The 20,767-nt window shown below is 32.8% G+C and overlaps 1 protein-coding gene across 6 annotated transcripts in view; it reads right to left on the bottom strand.

Annotated features, from left to right (window-relative positions):
* The window catches only part of LOC132368524 (sodium channel protein type 1 subunit alpha), an 84,554-nt gene that overhangs the window by 14,654 nt on the left and 49,133 nt on the right, over positions 1-20,767 (bottom strand). For all 6 annotated transcript variants that reach the window (XM_059927212.1, XM_059927211.1, XM_059927210.1 and 3 more), the window contains exons 17-20: positions 11,789-11,909; positions 9,512-9,666; positions 7,586-7,759; positions 4,022-4,144 (exon numbers count right to left, since the gene is read on the bottom strand). In XM_059927212.1, the coding sequence (XP_059783195.1) occupies positions 4,022-4,144; positions 7,586-7,759; positions 9,512-9,666; positions 11,789-11,909 (573 nt within the window). The remainder of the gene's footprint in view (positions 1-4,021; positions 4,145-7,585; positions 7,760-9,511; positions 9,667-11,788; positions 11,910-20,767) is intronic.

Below are 20,767 nucleotides of genomic sequence, written 5' to 3' on the forward strand. Positions count from 1 at the left end.
GAAAGAACAAATTGAGGTTTCAGGCTGCATAAAAGGAAGTTCTAAGAAAGGAACTATCTTAATGAATTAATACTAGAGGTTGCTTCTCACAAATGTTTTGCAAAACGTCATCAAAATAGAATTTCTGTATTCTAGCACACAACTCACTCTTACAGAAACTCTTTCTGTCTCTGGTTCATTATCTGCTTCTTAAGTAAATCAACATGAAATGAGGGATTGACAATTAAATATGCAAATTAATGTTGGGAATTTTGATACATGCAGAAATGTCCTCTTGTCTGAATGAATTGTCTTTGAACTTCAAATCAATACTACTCATGGATTGCAATGTTTCTTTAATCAAAATACTGAAAAACTATGTGAATAAAAATCAAAAGTAGGCAAAGTAGAAATCACACATTTTAAAGTATGAAGAAGAGTAATAGAATCTTTTTAAAATCTAATGTCTGCATTTGTGTTGTGGGATTTAATTACGGTAATTATTTTTGAAAGATATGATACATTAATTATCCAAACAAAAATTCCAACTTTTTCTCTCCCTCAAAAATAAAAACTGTCCTCCTTGCACATGATTCCCAAACCTTAAGAATAAACAAAATGTAGATTCATTTTTATTTATGTTTTCACTATGATATCTTCTAAGATACTAAGAGGTTAGTTGGGAGTGATGTAGTCTACAAAGTAAGTTTATACATTAAATTCTATCTTAATACACATAATAAGATGTTTTATTTCTAGGTGGGTGTTCTAGTCTGTATAATTCAAATAAGTGGATCCTTTCATATTTACTTTTCTTTATTTAAAACACAGATCACATATGCTCACTCAACTCTATCTTAATATATTTTTGCTTTGTTATATTTGAAAAATAACCCCTATAAACTTACACTTAATAAAACATGAGAATGATCACACAATCAATACCAGTTTTATGAAACCTGGAATACTGCACCCTAGCATCTGCTCACACATGCCAACAAGGCAAGGAAGCCACTGCTGGTATCTTGATGTCAATTTTCAGGCCCCAGACCAAAGTAGAAAATAGCAAGTGTTCTTTTAAATGCCTCAAACAGCATCATCATCTTGATAAGTTAAAAACTTCACGCAACCATTCTAAACCAGGGTCCCCCACCCTCACCAATCAGATAACCTCCCCATAAATGGATAACTCAGTATACACACATCTAAATCATATTGAGTGAAACTTAATAAAGATATCAGCAGTTGAGGTTCAAATCCACAGAGTGTAAATTCACAAAAGGTATTTTTCTCAAAAGAAAATTTAAGACAATTGAAAATAGGGGATTAGAATGTAAATACTGTATTTTCCTTACTGTGGTGTGATAGTACCCTTCCCAAGCCCTCCCTCATCCCACTAACACAAAGTCACAGTGAAAGGATGAAAGGAAGCAAAAGGGGTAATACAGTACCCATAATAAAGGGCTGAGGGGCGGAACCAGCGCTCCACCCCATCCAAGTTGGAGCAAGATTATCCTATATAAAATAGAAATATATAGTTTGTTATTAGTTAGAAATCTGATATGACAGAACATTTGGCGTTACTTTTTGTATATGATGCTCTCTGTCTGTTTACCTATCAATCAAGGCTTGAGTTCTTTTGAAAAAGAAGGTATTTAAGATTTCCTAGACAAGGAAATTAAAAATACAAAATTTATTTTACTTAAGTTATCCATGACATCAATTCACTCAGTTCAGTTTTACAAGTTGAAAATTTGGACTGGAAATTTGAAATACAATAAATGTTTCAAAGCTGTCAGCCAGAAATGTGCATAAAACATGCAAAACATAAAGGGCAAAGTGATGATAATTTATTTCTTACTTTCTAACTTCTTATCAAGCACTGTACAACATGCTTTATTTGGTAATGTTGCACTAAAGCACATGCTTTGAAAAAGTGACAAAACAAAAATAAAATGAGCCTGATTTACGCTTTGACATAGCTATTGTGATTTTATGCTGCTAAGGAAAAGAATAAAATGAGAGTTTCTGAATATATTCAAAGCTAACTTCCCAAATATAATCATCATTATTATTTCCATCCTCACCATCATCCATGATTATATTGTTTACAAAGTCAAAAATTCCAAATACCAGAAACAAAGAAACAAAAATAGAATCAGTAATCAGGTTATTTTGTCTCTACAATGCCAAATACATGTTGAAATCACCAGCCGTTTTAGGGTTGTATATATGCTGTCATTAAGAGGCAAGGACCATATTCATAGATCTGACAATTTAAACGATTAGTTCATCTCCTATCAGCATCTATAAGGATTTTGATTTTAAAACTCCAAGTTTCAAAAATTAGTCTCTCCTTATAATATAAAAAGCATTATTGATCAAAATTATAGATAAGGTTATTTCTGTAAAAATTAAAGGCCCACAGGGTCAATATTATTATGGAAATAAGGTGTTAAATATGAAAATATCTGGCCATTTGACTCATGGATTTAATAAACTTCCAAAAGGTCAAATTTGAAATAATTACAATAGCTTCAAATGTTTAGCATTGTTCAGATTTCAGAAAACTTTTCGAATGTATTACTTTGATTCAGCAGAATCAATCAAATGTTTTCCAAAAAAATCAAAAAATGTTTAAGTAGAATGTATAAAAATTATATTTTTCTCCAGAACTGAAACTACCAGTCTAAAACAAAAGTGACATTTTTATTGGAAAATAAACTTAATTTTCACATATCCTGAAGAGAATTTCCAATAACATTTTAGTAAACTGTGAGGATCTCTGTGAGAAATAAAATAAGGCCATATTATATTGTGTTAAATTGTTTTCTAGTGAGGAAACATTTTTTATATATGTTAGGGAAATTGCAGAAGTCTTCAATTGAAGATTTCATAAGAAAGTCTTATGTTCTTAAAAGGTGACATTTATAACAAATTTTATTTTAGAAGAACACATAAGGCTATCAACAAACTAGAAAATGCAAATGTAAGTCTACAATACAGCTTGGTTTCTATAAACATAACGAAATCTTAGGCAGCAAAAGAGCAATGTTTTTTCTGTTGGAACCACACTTAGTTCAGCAGCTTTGTTTTAGTAAAAGGAAATTTGATTAAAACAAAGAAACTAAATTTTTATGTTATACATCTTATACATTAATACTTCATATTTTTAAAAAGGCATGGAAAGTAACAAGTCAATAATGGCAAATTTTTTAACCTGTTATGAATCATAGGGAATGCCTTAATATTTCCTTAAAAGGAGTAATATAAAATTTTCTGTGACTCATATAAATGATATTTAAGTTATGGTTAATTTATGAATCATCTATGGTAATGAGTCAAAATTATATTTTCTATTCATTATGTTATAAAAGTTTAAATTCATTTTCATGAAAAATTGTGTAGATTTATATATAGTCTTTAAGTTGATATTGCTATTTATATAAATTAAGAAGATTAATGCAGTTATAAATGGAAGCTATATTAACATAACTAAAAAAATTTTAAATTCACTTAATATTTAATATCTACCCTTTAATACATTCAAATAATGCAAACTTTGGCATTGTACAGACAAAATTTTGACAATTAAAAATTTTTTTCCTTTACACTTATATTTAGGCACATGTATGATTCATATTGTTTTCAATAAAACTCATTAAGTACAGTTTAGACTACCACAAATGAGAAGCACATGATGTAGAATTCACTTTAGTTGATTATTATCATCATCATTACACATAGTACTTTAATAGCACATCTGTTTTTTTGTGTACAGGTTTGTAAGGAAACTCCCAAAATGGATTAGGAAATAAGGTCATTTTAATGAGCACTGCAGATAAATGATATTATATCATTTCAAGGGAGGCCTAAGTTCTCTTGCATATCACCTAGAAGTAAATATGCAACAGATAAAAGGAAAAAGTAGCAATTTGCAAGGATTTGCCATTCCTTTTGCATGCATGAGTTTTCCTTTTTTAAAATTTACTTTAATAATTTTGGCTCTATACAATACTTCAGGTTCTTTCATTTTCCTTACCCTCATCCCTTCAAAACGTGATAAGGCTCTTAGAGGTCTCAGAGCTCTTAGTGTCCTGAGAGATTTGATGGCACCAAGTTCTGAGTAACCCAAGGCATTTGCTGTTAAACTGACCAATGAAACCTGCACACACACAAAAGTAAATAAATAGAATCATTTTCATTCAATTTGCAGTTACTATGTAATACAATAATTACAATTTTAAAAAATTTTATTTTATTGAAGCATAGTTATTTACAACATTGTGGTAATTACAATTTTTGTTTATAATTACTCAGAAGATGAATGGCTACATATTTTCAGTAAACCTTTTAAAATTTTAAGGAAATATTTTTAGTTGGATGCAAAGAAAGTAGCTTTCATGATGTTAATTAAAAACTAGTTGAATAAAAAAATTAAATGTCATGTGATTTATTAATTATTCAGTTAGCTAGAAAACTTAAGTAAAAATTGATTTTAAAAAGGAAGAAGTCCAGGTATAGGAAAATGTCATTGATTATTCTTCCTTTATTTTATTAAGTTGCTGCTGAATTTAGGGCTTTGCCAATGGTTAGTAATAAAATATAAAAACTGCTATTGTACCAGAAAAAGCAAGAAATATCTATCCTGTGTTGGTATTTTCAACTAATTATAATTGATACCCACAGAAATTAATGCGCTGTCATATTAATTTTGAGGTTGATTTTTTAGAAGATGAATTTTTGTTGTCTTGCTAATACTTTGTGTTTTCACTTATCTAAAGTTTATTCCTATGTAAATAGTGTAACTTAAAAGTAATTCCATCATGAAACTTACTCAAAATTTTTATACTAATCTAGAGCTTCTGCCATGGTACCTGGCCCAAAATCGCCAGTCAATAAATGTTTACCAAATAAAGAAATAAATAAACTAACTTCATTTGCATGAAATATGCAACTAAAACTAAGAAATAAAAATTTTAGATGTGTAATTCTCTAAATAAAGACCAAAACTCTGTATCCAGAGTTAGAATTTCTTTGGTTTGAGAATAGCTGGTATTGGATAGTTCCAAATACACTGGATACTATTTTTGCAAAATTTTCTATGTTTAAGTGTATTAAGTTGGCTTATGTTTAATATGCTTTTTAGTTTACTTGAGATGTGCTATAATTCCTTTTGTCCTTTTTAGAGTGATACGCTGATCCTTATGACATAATTAAAATAGAACCGTGAAAAATAAAAGTATTATTGCAAAACTATAAAATTCCCTTCAGAATTATTTTCCTAAAATATTTCGGAAATGGCTATTAAAAACCAACTCGTAATAATAAATAAAATCATCATTCTTCCACTAAAAAATTCAGACATGGAATAAGCATAATAGAGAAAAGCAAAGCTCAGGAATTTTCAAAAGGATTAAATTATATTTAGATTTAAAGCCTAGTGTGAAAAATTATGAGCAGTTGAAATATGATATAACTTCTAATGCTTGAAATCTCAAATATTAGAAACTTTTTCTCTTTGTGACATGCTGAAGCAATTATTCTTTTGAGGTTTCTTTCTTTTTTTTATTGAGGTATATTTGATTTACAATATTATATTAGTTTTAGCTGTACAACATAGTAGTTCAAAATTTTTATAGATTATACTCCATTTAAAGTTATTATAAATATTCGCTATATTCCCTGTGTTGTATAATACATCCCTGTAGCTTATTTATTTCATACATAGTAGTTTGTACCTTTTAGTCCCCTACCTCTATTGTGTCCCTCCCCCATTCCCTCTCCCCACTGATAAGCACTAGTGTGTTCTCTATATCTGTGAGTCTGTTTCTGTTTTGTTATATTGACTAGTTTGCTTTACTCTTAGATTCCACATATAAGTGATAACATACAGTATTTGTCTTTTCCTGTCTGACTTATTTCAGGTCCATCTGTGTTGTTGCATATGGGAAAATTTCATTCTTTTCTATGGCTGAGTAGCATTCTATTGTGTATATATGTATATATATATATATATATATATATATATATATATATACACATATATATCACATCTTCTTTACCCATTCATCTGTTGATGGACACTTAGGTTGCTTCCATATCTTGGCTTCCATATCTTTATATTATTATTAATAATACTGCTGTGAACATTGGGGTGCATGTACCTTTTCAAATTAGTGTTTTCATTTTCTCCGGATATATACCCAGGAGCGGAATTGCTGGATCATATGATAGTTCTATTTTTAGCTTTTTTAGAAACCTCCATACTGTTTTCCATAGTGGCTGCACCAATTTATATTCCCACCAACAGTGTACAATGGTTCCCTTTTCTCTACATCCTCACCAATATTTGTTATTTGTGGTCTTTTTGAAGATAGCCATTCTGAAAGGTGTGAGGTGATACTTCATTGTGGTTTTGATTTGCATTTCCCTGATGATTAGCAATGTTGAGCATCTTTTCATGTGCCTATTGGCCATCTGCATTTTCTCCTTGGAAAAATTTCTATTCAGTTCTGCCCATTTTTAATTTAGCTGCTTGTTTGTTTGATGCTGAGTTGTATGAGCTGTTTGTATATGTTGGATATGAACCCCTTATCACTCTTTTGAGGCTTTTTTCAATTCACTCGTTTCATAGTAACACTGTTAAGCTTTTCAAATATCTCTGGGTTTGCCTTTTTTCAGAATTAAAGAGATATAATATATATGCATGACCCTTAGTTCTAGAAATACTTTCCATAAGAAATCTGCATAGTTCTGCTGGATTATCATCTTTGGGTAATAAAACTGTTGCCTATGAAGTTTGTAATATTTTGAACACACTTTTCCAAAACTGAAATTATGCCAAACTTATAACATATAACATGATGTTTACCTTTAACAAATCTCAAAGGCAGCCACTTGTTTTGGGTAGAAGAAATATTAATCATTAGGTTTACAAACTCTGTGAAGGGCTGTTGGTACATTACGGGCTTGCTGCAAATCTATAGTTACACTGGGGAAACTCCCCATCACAGGATGAAGTAGAGTTTTTCACTACACCCCGTACATCTTACTTCCTATAATGGAGTTATAATCTATATAATCTACTCTTTAAACATATCCTTTAAAAACTTTGAGAAGATCAAAAAGAATTTTTAAAAATTGACATTAGCTACCACCATCATCACTGTTTATTGAATGTCTTTAACTCTGTATGCACTAACATCATCATTTTACAGAGCCAAAAGCCAAGTAAGTTACTCAGTGGCACACAACCAATCAGTGGTGGGGCTGGGATTCAAACTCGATTCTGTCTGATTCACAACGGTAAGTAATTTAAACAACATACCCTATTTCACCACTCTCCCTACAAAGTTCTGATACATTTTTTCCCAGCTTTTTATTCTAGATAACCACCACAAATCCCATCTCCCCATGCTAAATCAGTACTAAATTAGCTTATTTCTTACAAAAACTACACTATTATTCAGTGAATTAGTTTAGTGTCTATTAAGTAGCATATCCTGTCAACATAACAGAGTGATCAAAGATTCACTATTTTAGAATTAGTTTATAGATAAGACAAATTACCTTGAATGGAAGACAAAGATAGGAGGATACTTACATCAACAATTAAGAAGTCTAGCCAACACCAGGCATTGGTGAAATATGTCTGATAGCCATATGCCACCCATTTTAGAAGCATTTCCAGAATGAAAATGTAAGTGAAAACCTTATCAGCATATTCCAACATTGTCTTGATCGTCTTTCGCTGATCAATATATATATCCTCAAATGCCTATAAAGAAAAGTTATGTATTTTAGCTTTCTGAAACTATTATAATATTACAACTATTATAAGCTATTTTTTCTGACCACATATAAATATCTTTTCCTGATTTTATATATATGACACTTCATTGGAATAGGAGGGCAGAGGAAGAGCAGCTATCACTGTCTTTTCTTTCTCTCAAAGATCTTTTAATGAATCAGGAGAAAAGTTATGCTCTCTATTGATATAACTGGAAGGAAGAAGTAAAAGCATAACTCTAATGAATTAATTTGACTTGTTCAGGAAATAGTTCTTGATGTCACATCTTGATGCTGCTACCCTAACTTGAAGTTATTTATTCCTTTTGTTTCATATCTTTTGCTTCCTCCTGTTGGCTTTTTTTATTTTTATTTTTTGCCATAGAAAGGAGGTTGAAGAAATAAAAAGTGAAGGCTTATATTTTTCATAAAGCAGAAATTGTAATTGATCATCACATTGCCTAATTTTACTATACAGTTGAGTTCATTTGTCCCCTTCATTTTGTTGATAGTTTATATTTCTCAGCAAAGATATGGTGTGACAAGGATGGTAAGATGAAATTACTTCTCATTTAGACTCTAATACGTATTCTTCTTCTAATATGAACCTCACTTGATATTTTATATCTAAGTATATATTCATTTAAGTGGTGAAAAACTATTTCTAGTCTAAAGTGGCATGTAGATAAAATTTATTTCATCAGAGAAATATGCAGAAAAATATAGACCTGTGTTAGAATTATACACTTTTAAGTTAAAGAAACCTAAGCAATTGCGTTCCAATCAGGCAAGTTCTATCATCTTTCCATCCTTTATCTACCTACCTACCTATCTATCTATCTATCTATCTATCTATCTACATCTATCTTATGGCTTAAGTAGTCTATTTGTGTCAGCATTTTTCTAAAATGCTATCTATATGCTATCATTTATATTTTTGTAAACGATTTTCATATAAATAGAAATTGATTCTGATGAACACTTTTATATAGAGAGAAACCAGTCCTTAAATGATCCCTTAGGCACGCTGCCCAGTATTTATTGTTACCAATATCCATTGTTCTCTGCGTAGCATAAGAACAGTGGACACAATTCAAAACGGACAGAGAAGTGTTTCCTAAGGACTTATTGACTGTCCATAAAGAGATAATAATAATATCATTCATAAACAAAATTCATCAGAACTTAGAAGTTATATCCCCCAATCACAGAACTTTACTCTAGTTGCCATGCTTACTTTCTTGTTAAAATATGAGTAATAAAATACTCATGTTCTTTGGTTATAATGAATAAACTAGAGAGACAAATTTGGGGGGTTACTTAATAATAAGCAAAAATTAATAAATAGCTTGTTAGAAGTATATGTATACATAATAAAAGTAAATCCAGAACTGCATAGTTATACATTGTATATAGTCTGTAAGAATGAAGTGGGGTAATTAAAGATGCAATGGAGATGGGTAGAAGGGTGGGTGTGTGGGTATATGGGTGTATGGGTGTATGGATGGATGGATATAGCAAAGCACGTATGTTTAAGGAAGAAGTCATAAATGGAGATAACAGTTTGGGGGTTATCAAACAGAGGTGATGGCTGATTCCATGGAAATGGATGTAGAATGAGGGTTCAGGAAAAATAATGCATTGGATAATAAAACAATGCTACAGAAAGGATTAATAAGTCATTAGTATTAGGTGATTCTAAGACTTGGCATTATAGCACGTTTGCTTAATATTCACTCACCAGAGCACCACTACTAAGGAGAATCATGAAAACAATGAAGGTCTCAAACCAGTTATGTTCAACTATTCGGAAACACGTTCTTCTCAGGTTCCACCATTGTTTTCCTCTCCCTTCCTCCACGCTAATTTGACAACATTTGAATCTTTGTACACAGCCTGCAAGTATAATGTTCAAACAGGAGGAGGTAAATAACTTCTGCTGCTTCAATGATACCCTTTGGCGTGTCCCGGATTCATCTTCTCATTGCTACTGCCATCTCTATCTTGCTAGGATAACTCTCTAAGCCTGGAGTAGTAAGAGCACATCCATTAGCAGATTGAAGTTGTGAATATTATTCAGCCTCTTTAAATGGTTCCCTGGATAATACCTGTTTTTTCTGACCCAACTGCTATTGTCCAAGAAAGAACGTTGTAAAGAACAAGTACATGTTAAGTAGCTTTGCCTTGTACTATATCATCCTATTGCACTTTGTTGAAGTCACTCTAGGAAAGGACTTCAAAGTGAAAATTAATAATAAGCAGAAAACGTCCCTTTTAAAGAGGATGCAGAGTAATAATAAAGTTCTCACCCAACAATGCTGCTTATTACTGTTTAGGTTCTCTTGTGGTGCTTCTAGAAGAGCTTATATAATTTTCAAGATTAATTTAGTCCACTAAAATGTGATTTGCATAGTCCTGCTTTGATTTGGTGTTGCCTTCCCTATACTGCTTTCACTCACTCTAACAAGAATTAAATCAACAGGAACCATAATGGAAAAGAATATAAAAAAGAATGTATATATATAAAGCTGAATCACTTTGTTGTACAGCAGAAATTAACACAACATTGTAAATCAACTATACTCCAATAAAAAAAATAAAATTAAAAAAATAATTAAAGCAACAGAAATTTGTGAGCACCTTTGTAATCACCATAGAGGATATTAAAAAAAAGAAAAGAAAAAGAGAAAAAAAGTAAAAAGGTACAGAACATGGACTTGCCCCCAAGAAACCTACAATCTGGTTTAAGAACAGATATAAACAAAAGAACCCTGCCTCAAGTCAAAAAAGAATCAGGTATGTTTGAAGAAAAGGGAGAAAGGAGGGGAAGGGAAAGAAGGGAAGGAAGGAAGGAAAGGAGGAAGGGAGGAAGAAAGCCAGTAAAGATACATATAACGGTTCAAAAGAGAAAGAGAAGAACCCTCATAAGATAATATATGATTAGTTATCAGGTGAATTAAAGAATATCTTTATTTATAGCTATTCAGAGGAATAAGAAGTTTTTTCCACCATGGTCAGATGAAAGTAGTTTTGAGGACTTTGAGTGATGTGTATAATTTATACAGGAAAAGAGGGAGAAAATATATATCAGGCCTATGAGGAAAAAAAATCACAAAATAGAGAATATGCAAGTATATTCATATCTTCAAAACTCAAATTCCCAAGAAACTCAGACCATGGGAAATATTAATCATGGAGAAAACAAAGCTCTTAGACTATTGTCCATATTGTGTCAGGCTCAACTAGATACTGTGCAAGGATCAGGTATCGGGCAGTGCTTATTTCCTGTTTCACCCAGCAAGCATTGGAAAATAATGATTTTGTTAAAAAAATACATTTGAGCATTTGCAACTCATTTGACTTTAACAGTTAAAAAATTATTTTTAAAGTAACTTTTGTGTATGAGAATTTTGACTAGTGTTTAAGATGCCAACTTATTCCGAAATCACCATTTTATTGGAAATATTATAAATTAGTCATTAGTTTTGGTTACATTAAAACATCTTTTCTCCATGTTCATGGTCCCTCACACATAATGGGCAGATATAACCAAAACATAACATGAGATTTTAAATCTGTTAGCATATAAGAGGTAATTGAAATAGATTGACTACGAAGTTCTATTCTGAGTGGTCCATTTTGGGTGATCAACAGCTAAAAAAAAACTGCACGGGGGTGGGGTGAGATGTGACAGAGTAAGAGAGTGTCATGGACATATATACACTACCAAATGTAAAATAGATAGCTAGTGGGAAGCAGCCGCATAGCACAGGGAGATCAGCTCGGTGCTTTGTGACCACCTAGAGGGGTGGGATGGGGAGGGTGGGAGGGAGGGAGATGCAAGAGGGAAGAGATATGGGAACATATTGTATATGTATAACTGATTCACTTTGTTATAAAGCAGAAGCTAACACACCATTGTAAGGCAATTATACTTCAATAAAGATGTTTAAAAAAAAAACAAAAAAAACACTGCACTCTATAAATGGAAGATTAACATGAAGATCATGTTCTTTACCTTCAGTGAAACAGGCTTCAGGTTCAAGGGTTTCCTCAGGTTCCACTACAGGCTGTTCCTCGGCAGGTGTTCCAATGTCTACAGTGCTGCCTTCGGATGAGCTACTGCTTTCATTAAGTTTCTGAGCATGAGATGGACATAAAAAGTAAATCACTTTAATTTTGGTACCTAAGAAATAGCCTAGCAAGAAAGGATTAGTACAATGAACTGATTCTGGATTCTCCTTGAAATGAAGAGATTTTAAGATTAGAGCAAAAGAATGATTGAATTAGAAGGGGAAATAAGGAAATCATCTATGGAAACTCCTTTACCATAATTTGCAATGTATGTAGTCAGATTGCTATGTTATGAAGTTACAAACGGCCATCAAAAACATGTACTAAGCAAACCACTGTCCTATGAATTAGAGAAGCCCCAGAGGGAGGGGTGGGAGAGGGGAAGTTAGTGATAATCGTTATCACTTTACAAATGATAAAATTAAGGTTTAGACAGGTTAAGTAACTTGTCTAATGTCATATAACCAACAAGTGAGAAAGCCAAGATTTGAGAGAATTATTCCTGAGCCCAAAGCCCATGCTCTAACTTCTGTGCAACCACCCTGTTTCTGAAATAAAAGAAACAGTGTATTCACATGCTTATCATTCTTCCATCAATTTAAAAGCAGAAATAATCCATAGAAAAACTATCAAGATGAGTCTAACAGATGAAGAGAATCTACCATTCAATCTTGAAGTGAAACACAAAAACAAAAACAAAGACACCTTGTTTATAACGTAAACCAATAATGGAATTTTACATAATACATATATTCAGTGTCTTCATGAAAATTCTTTCATCAGATGCAAAAAACTAACTTTTGGGTAGGTGTAGACATGAGTTCTATTTAACCTTTGTTTACAGTAATTATGCCAAACTAATTATATACTTGTTATAAAACAAATGTCATAATAGTAACTTAAGCACCAGCAATAATAAAACATTTTGGTATAATATTACTTTAACTCACAGAGAAATTTTTTTAAAATACTGTTTGAAATGTCTTTAAAATTTCTGGACAAATCCAGCTTTTGCTTATCACAGTTGTTCACACATAGTGCTAAATATCAGGCTCCATATCAAACTTTGTATCCATTACTAAACAACATTATTGGTCACCCAGATTTCAGTTTTCCAGTTAGCAACTGTGAGTACTGATGTGAACCTAAAATAATATAAAATTAATTTGTTTATGTCTACTTATTTCCTCCCTAAATATCCTCCCCTGATGTGGCTTGCCTAGATGATGATAAAATAAATTGATACCTTTTTTAATGTATAGTTACTCCAGGTCTTACTGGGTCAGAATTTCTCCAGATGAGAGCTGTTGCCAATATATCCAACTTTATTCTTAAGAATATTCTTTAAAATTATCTATTCTCGTCTTATAACCCAACTTTGTAATAGGTTACCAGTTACTATACTTCTAAGCATATTTTCCCTTTAATGCATACAGTTGGGAGTCAATCTACATTTTAGAAATTTTAAAAGGATATAAAAGATGATTAAATGCCCATTATTAGTACTCAGTTGGAAGATGTGCTCCTGGAAAGTTCCCAGGTATAGACAAGTGATCCTCTAGATGTTTACAAATTAATTTCCAAACACATCTTAAGCAATGTAAGTATATTCCATGATCTGCCTGGACTATGGCAGGACAGTAGAAGTGTGCCTAGTGTCACTTAAACTCAGCATGCTCTTAATTAAAGACATGTCTTTTTGTTTTGTTTTTTTTTTTCTATCCTAAACCTACTTTTTAAACCAAGTTCCTGATTCCGATTCTTTGCAATATCATTCTTTCAGCACCTAGACTCAAATCTCCTTGTCTTATTCACTTCAAATATTGACAGTGAAGTCATTTAATTCTACCTTTGAAATAACTCTTCTCTCAGTTTCATCTTCCAAATTCTTATGAACTCTCTGTTCACTACTGTCACTTCTTTTTTGGACAGCTATAAATAATAAGTTCATCCTTATTCTAGCCTCACCTAATTCTAGACCTTTGTGGACCACAAAGCCTGACTTATGCTACATGCCCAATAAATGTTTGGTGAATGAATGAATACCTCTGTTTCAGATATTACTACCAAATGAAATTTCTGTCTCCAACTTAGCTTTCTAACCAAATTTCCCAAATCTATCTTTCACAGAAGCTGTCCTTTAGTCAAGGTGAACTTCTTAATGTTCTCTGGCTTTTGCTTATAGTGGTTTTTGCCCATCATTGTGGAAGAAGAATAATTCTCTCTCATCTTCACCACTTTATCTGCACAATTCTTTCGGCACATACTTCTTTTTATTTAGCCCACCTCCATACTAACTGACTTACCAAGCTAACGATGCTTGGCATTTTCTCTGTAGAACACAATGACTGATGCCGGTGGTGTGCTGATATTTTCTCAGGAGGTTGGCTACACTCTAGTACACCTGTGCATCTCTGCTTCCACCTGGTGAGTTGTGTACTTATCAAGAATAAGTTATGTTTGTGTTCAAATCAACCTGTACTATTGTAAATTAATGTAATTATAGAATTTACTCTTGCATAATTTGATAAAATGTGTTTGAAAACAAAGTTAGTTATTGTATTCATAAAAACTAAGTTGAAATAATTGCATAAACTTAATAAAGACAAATCTCTCATACATATACAAACACATAAAAAAAACATTGTAAAATTAGGCGTGAATATTTTTAAAAAGGGGTATCTAGGGACTTCCCTGGTGGTCTAGTGGGGGGGCACAGGTTCAATCCCTGGTTGGGGAGCTAAGATTCCGCATGCCCTGGGCATGGCCAAAAAATGGGGGGGTATCTGGGATATAAATTTCTGGAAGGATGCTAAATTCAGGTTGCCTTATAAGGTTCTTTAAAATCTTTGTCCTCTTTGAAAAACCTAAACTGGACTCATAGATGATGAATTACAGGTGTGGCTCATGCTAAAGTGATGATGCAGAACTGCAAACAATGAACCCGGACTGGAACAAGAGGCCCAAAGGCACATTTTAATGTAGGTATGTATCAGTTTTCACAATGAAGCAGTTTAATGTTTGGAATTGGAAGGAGTTTGTATACATTTCAGGAATGGTACATGATTACAGATTCGATTTTTAAATTTAGTATTCATATCTGGTTTAAATAACTCCCTAAAGCAACATTTTGCAAAAGAAGCCTGGTAAACCACATCCTGGCTGACCCCCTTGCTGGACCCTGATTCTCACACTAGCGAGGGAAACTTGCCCCACCTTTGTCATACTGACATCAGATAAAATGACAAGTGAATGTTAGAAAGACCAAACCACAGGGCTTCCCTGGTGGCGCAGTGGTTGAGAATCCGCCTGCCAATGCAGGGGACACGGGTTCGAGCCCTGGTCTGGGAAGATCCCACATGCCGCGGAGCAACTAAGCCCGTGAGCCACAACTACTGACCCTGCGCGTCTGGAGCCTGTGCTCCGCAACGGGAGAGGCCGCGAGGAGAGGCCCGCGCACCGCAATGAAGAGTGGCCCCCACTCGCCACAGCTGGAGAAAGCCCTCTCACAGAAACGAAGACCCAACACAGCCAAAAATAAATAAGTAAATTTATAAAAAAAAAAAAAAAAAAAAAGACCAAACCACAGGCAAGTAGGCTCAGGCCAGTTAATATACTTTAGATAAATTATGCTAACCAGAGAAAAAAGTTAGTGTTTTTTCTATAAGTTCATACATAATGTAAATAAATAGCATTAGTGTGAAAAAGAAAAAAAAAAAACACACAAAATGAAACAGATACAGAAGTGACTGAGCTGAAGTGTTCCTAGGCAATGCACAGGAGGCAACAAGGGTTTTGACTAATGAGCTAAATAAAGAACATTAATAAGTAAATTTAAAATTGAATAATAAATGTATTAAATAAAACAGATTAAAATACATAAAAAATTAATAAATTGAACTCTAGCTTATTGAGTCATTGGCATCATCTTAGGATTCTGCTGACAACACTAAAGTTTGTGTGTTTTATTGATTTTTTTTTCCTAAGAACCACGTGCTATACTAATATCATCTGCTACATTGATAATGCATTAATTTCTCTTTATTTATGTTCCCTTTGTTTTGTTGTTCTTTTTCTAATTTCTCAAACTAAGTTCTTTATCATGTTCTTTCATCCTTTCTTGATCATCCTTGTTAATAGTAAGACATTCAATGACTGTTTGGTCCAATTTCATAGATTTTGGAAGAAAAAGTTCTTATTGTTTGGGAGGATATTTTAAATTTTTCAAGTGGTTATATTTTTTCTATCATTTTGTTATTAATTTCTCATTTAACTGCATTGTGATTAGCTAATAACCCTATATGATATCTTCTATCTTGAATTTATTGGTATAATAGCCCTACAATGTCTGCTTGTTTGAATTTATTGAGACTTACTTTGAAATTTGTATAAATATGTCAATATCATGGGCCATTGAAAATAAGAATTCTCTGTACATATAATTTTTGAGATAACATACATTTATAACATTTTTGCTATTTATATTATTCAAATTATCAATGTCCTTATTTAATTTTTCTTTGATTCATCACAGACTAAAAGAATTGTATTAAAACTCTCACAACCAATATACTTTCATTAATATATTCTTATATTTCTCATTGTTGAAATCAAAGATGATGCGGTTCTGAGTTCTTTATTTGGTTGGAGTAATAACACTATTACTCAAAATGGGAAGAATTTTTGGATGTATGGAAAGAGTCCATCTCTATATTAGCACATGAGATATGAACTCAGATAAAATACTAAATAAATTGGATAACAGCAAAACTAAAACATTCTCAAATAAGTACTTGTATTGATTTAAAAACCAATAAGGACAATTAGTTTTTCCTTCTTTTGTTCTTACATTGAAATTTAATTTTATTTTGAAATTCACCATTCACATAATAAAGCAATTGGTTCTCATGGTCTTTGAGATTAATAGACTATTTAAATATCCATTTTAATGTTTATTAAGCCATTAATCAACCTTTAATTTACTAATTTCCAAACAAGCTAGTTCATTTAAAAATATGTATATTTTCACGTGTAAATCTCAATAGCTCAATTTCTGTAAGGACTTACATTGTCCGTGTAATTTTGGCAGGCTGACAATAAGTGAGCAGAGAGAATGCAGGAACCACAGCGTAACTGCAGCATCCGCTTTGCCTTGTACATCAGGGCATTCAATAACCACTTAATAACTACAACCCTGATGGGAAGAGCATTTTTCCTCCTCAATGGATTTGTGCAACATTTCATGCTTTTAAAAAATGTTCTGTACTATAGTAAATGATTTTGACCTTGAGGGTGAAGCAAAACAAAGGAAAGCAAAGAGTACACTCCACAATATTTCTGAGTAAGTGATTAAATGGTTTTTTTTGTTGTTGCTCTCTGACTTGATCTTAGGATGCTTATGCTTTTATTTTAGACTTGGTTTGTTACAGGGAGCTTATTTATAGGGTTTACTAGAAGTTCAATTTATAATGTGATAAAAATATATTAAAAATACATCTGGAATTTAAGGGTCAAAAGGATACAGAATATGTGTGTATATATATGTGTATACACATATATATTTTCTATTTCTGAAAAAATACATATTTTAAAAGCTAGGCATATACTATTTTAAAGGTGGAAATTTTACTGTTGTTATATATATATACCTATTAACATATATGTTTAAGATATATATCTTAAATCATACATAGTTGAGATGCTCAACAACCTTAAAAATATTAGTATTAATATTTCATTGTGTACACTGTGCATTAGTAAATATTTCTAGTGTACACTAAGCATATTAAAAATTAAAATGACTTCTATTAAAAACTCTCAGCAAGGCAACAATATAATATCAAAGGAACAGACTCTGTATTGAGATTTAGCATTTCCACAGAGCAGTTAGAAAAGTCAAATATTAACTCATTAATTCCCATATCATCCCTACAACTCAGATGATTTCTTCATCGAGCTTTACATTGGAAGGACAATCTTTGGTGGATTATTCATATTTAATAAATATAAAATCTTCTTATTAATTGTGAAATCTACTGTTATTCAAACACTTGCCTAAGGTAGGGGTAAAGGTGAAGAAATACAGCTCTGATATACTCTGAATTCTGCTTTAAAGTATGTCAAAAGTGAATTTTTATATAGGTGATTAGCTATAAAGGAACAAAGGAGGTATAACCTCTCATCACATAATGGGCCAAGAGAACATTATTGTGATTGCAAATGAATTAGAAGCAAAAAATTGCAAAATTGCATTTATAATTCCCAAGCTAGAAAGCAAAATTGTAAACCAAATAATTTCCATTGTTAAATTTATTTTGCTGAATGAGTGCAGAATCTCTAATATTCTTTTGACATTAATTTTTAATGTTAAATGATAACATATTTAACAAATATTTTTTACATGTCTACTGGATAGGGGAACTGTATAACTACAGTGAAAGGGTGAAGAGTTCTCTTTTGAGTCAGACAAGCTTGGGTTTGAATCACAATGACTGGTTTTATGGACTTTAGGCAATTATCTTGACCTCCATAAGCTGTAGTTTCTAATTTGTAAAATGATCCCTACTTTACATGGTTGTCATAAGGACTGAACAAGATAACACATGGAATAACTCAGTCTAAGAAAAACAGGGTAGAAAAAAGTGACATTTGGGGCCAGAAGGATGAGTTGGGGTGGGAGTGATTCAGGTGAAGAAATATGGGGTAGGAGAATATCCCAGATAGAGGGAACAGGAATGAAGATCAGAACCTGATAAAGCATGAGGAGTTTTAGGAAACAAAAGATCAGTGTAGTTGGCTGGGGAGGGGTGGGAAGTACTATTACATGAGGCTGGAAAGGTCAGTAATGGTCACTTTTGCAGAGACTTGTAGGCCATGTTAAGAAGTATAGACTGGGAGCAATGGGCAGCTCCTGAAAGGTTAGAAAGCCGAAAGAGCTATGGCCAGATTTACCTTTTAGAAAGACCACTTATCATTATGTGGGAACTGGACTAGTGAGGAGAATATGAATGTGGGAGCCCTTTTTGGAGGCTGTAGCAGTAAAACTGAGAGATGATGGAGGTCTGACATTGGGTGGAGGTGGTGGGGATGCAGAGTAGACAAAGACAAGGTAGCATTGGTGATACCTGGTGATCAATTAGGTGTAATAAGGGAGAGGGAGTTTGGGTATCCGTTGGCTAGATGGTAGTACTCTTCATGGAGAGTAGTTGCCATCTCATAGGGATCATGGTCCTGAGGAACTATATAGCTCAAGACAAGGAAATAGGCAAGGGCTGAAGGGACACTCCCAGTCAATACCCAGATGGGACTCTACAAAGTGTTCCCTGAGCATCTGTCAGGCAATGATACGAAAATTCTGACTGTTTTCTTTTCTCCTCCATCTTCCTTCCTCCCTGCCCTCTCCCCAGGGAGGAGAAGCTTCATTAAAGAGTAAGCTGCTAACTTAATTTGACTTAGGAATAGTCTTGCTTAGTTTATTCTATCTGTACACTTTCAAAAAATATAACTGATAAAAATGTATTCAGGAAAAGTGAGATTAACTTACATGATGCCAATTAACATTGATCAAGCACCTCATTTGTGCCAGGTACAGTGCTAGTTACTAGAAATACAAAGGTGTATATGACCACAGTTCTTGTTCTCAAGTTGCTCACAAGATTAGTAAGTAGGATAGACAGATACACAACAGAGAAATAGAGTGCAGTATAGACATTTCATGTTATGCAGGTAGTAATTCTACTTAGGGGCGTCTCAGAGCCTTGCCCAGAATAAGAATTGCTAGGTATCATGAGCAACAAACAACAATATGTTTGAGTGAATAAATTGACAGTGTCTTGAAAGACAACTCAAAGTTCCTTTTTTTGTTTTGCTAGATTTTGCAGAGAATGACAGGGATAAGAAGAGAATTTCTAATAAGAAATTATGGAGTCAAAAGGTATAATCTTCATGGAACTATGTGACTAGAACTGAAATAAGTCATGAGATATTAGACTGGTGAAATAGATCTTCTCAAGACCATCAAGTTGCTCATGATAAAGACTGCCCTTCTCCCCCCCCATGGAAATGTGTTTCAGATGGTAATTCTATTGATATTGGTGAAATAATAGGATGAGGAGTGGGGGGATGGTCAAGATTGGAGACGGATTTAAGAGATAAAATCTACAGGATTTGGCAGTAAATTTGATGAGGGGCTTCCAATTAGAGAAGTTGAGAAGGACTTCAGGCTTCTTGTAATCTATTTGAGAAGGAGATCATATGGTTGGGAGGAAAGTAGCTTGGACTTTTGTAAGCCAGGGAATGACGACTCTTAAAGAATTAGGAAATGATGCAGATATCAAGTAAAATAGAGCCACTGAACTTGGCAATTAAGAGAACACTGGTGATTTTTGAGAGAGAAAAGTAAAGGTGGAAACCAGAGATGATGCTTTAAGATGACTGAGCAGTGGAAATGGGAGACAGCGAGCACAAGTTATCTCTTTTTTTTTTTAAGTTATCTTTTAAAGAAGATCAGCAATGAATTCAAGGAAGAAATTACAAAAGAAACTTAAGAAAGGGAAAAAATCAAAGGAATAACTTTTAAAATTTACATGATTTTATTTTATTTTAGAATGAGAGAGTCTTGACCATTTAAACAAACTTGTGGTAAGGGCCTAGAAAGAAGAAGAAACTGTAATACAAGATGGAGGCAAAACGTGTTGTATCAGAGACCATGAGGTAAAGAGACAGTATAGATAAAAAAGTGTGGAGGCATATATACCTATCTCCCAGTAGATTCTTAATATCCCCAGATATGTTGTCTGACATTTTTCTACAGGGAAAATTGTTATCGTGATGTTCGTAAATTTGGATATTTGCAAAAGTCTCGGTATATATCCATTTGATTCCAGATTAATCAAAGACTTCCTATTCTTATTTCTTTATTTAA

The sequence above is a fragment of the Balaenoptera ricei genome, chromosome 7 (assembly GCF_028023285.1).
Source record: "Balaenoptera ricei isolate mBalRic1 chromosome 7, mBalRic1.hap2, whole genome shotgun sequence".
In the NCBI taxonomy this organism is placed as follows: domain Eukaryota; kingdom Metazoa; phylum Chordata; class Mammalia; order Artiodactyla; family Balaenopteridae; genus Balaenoptera; species Balaenoptera ricei.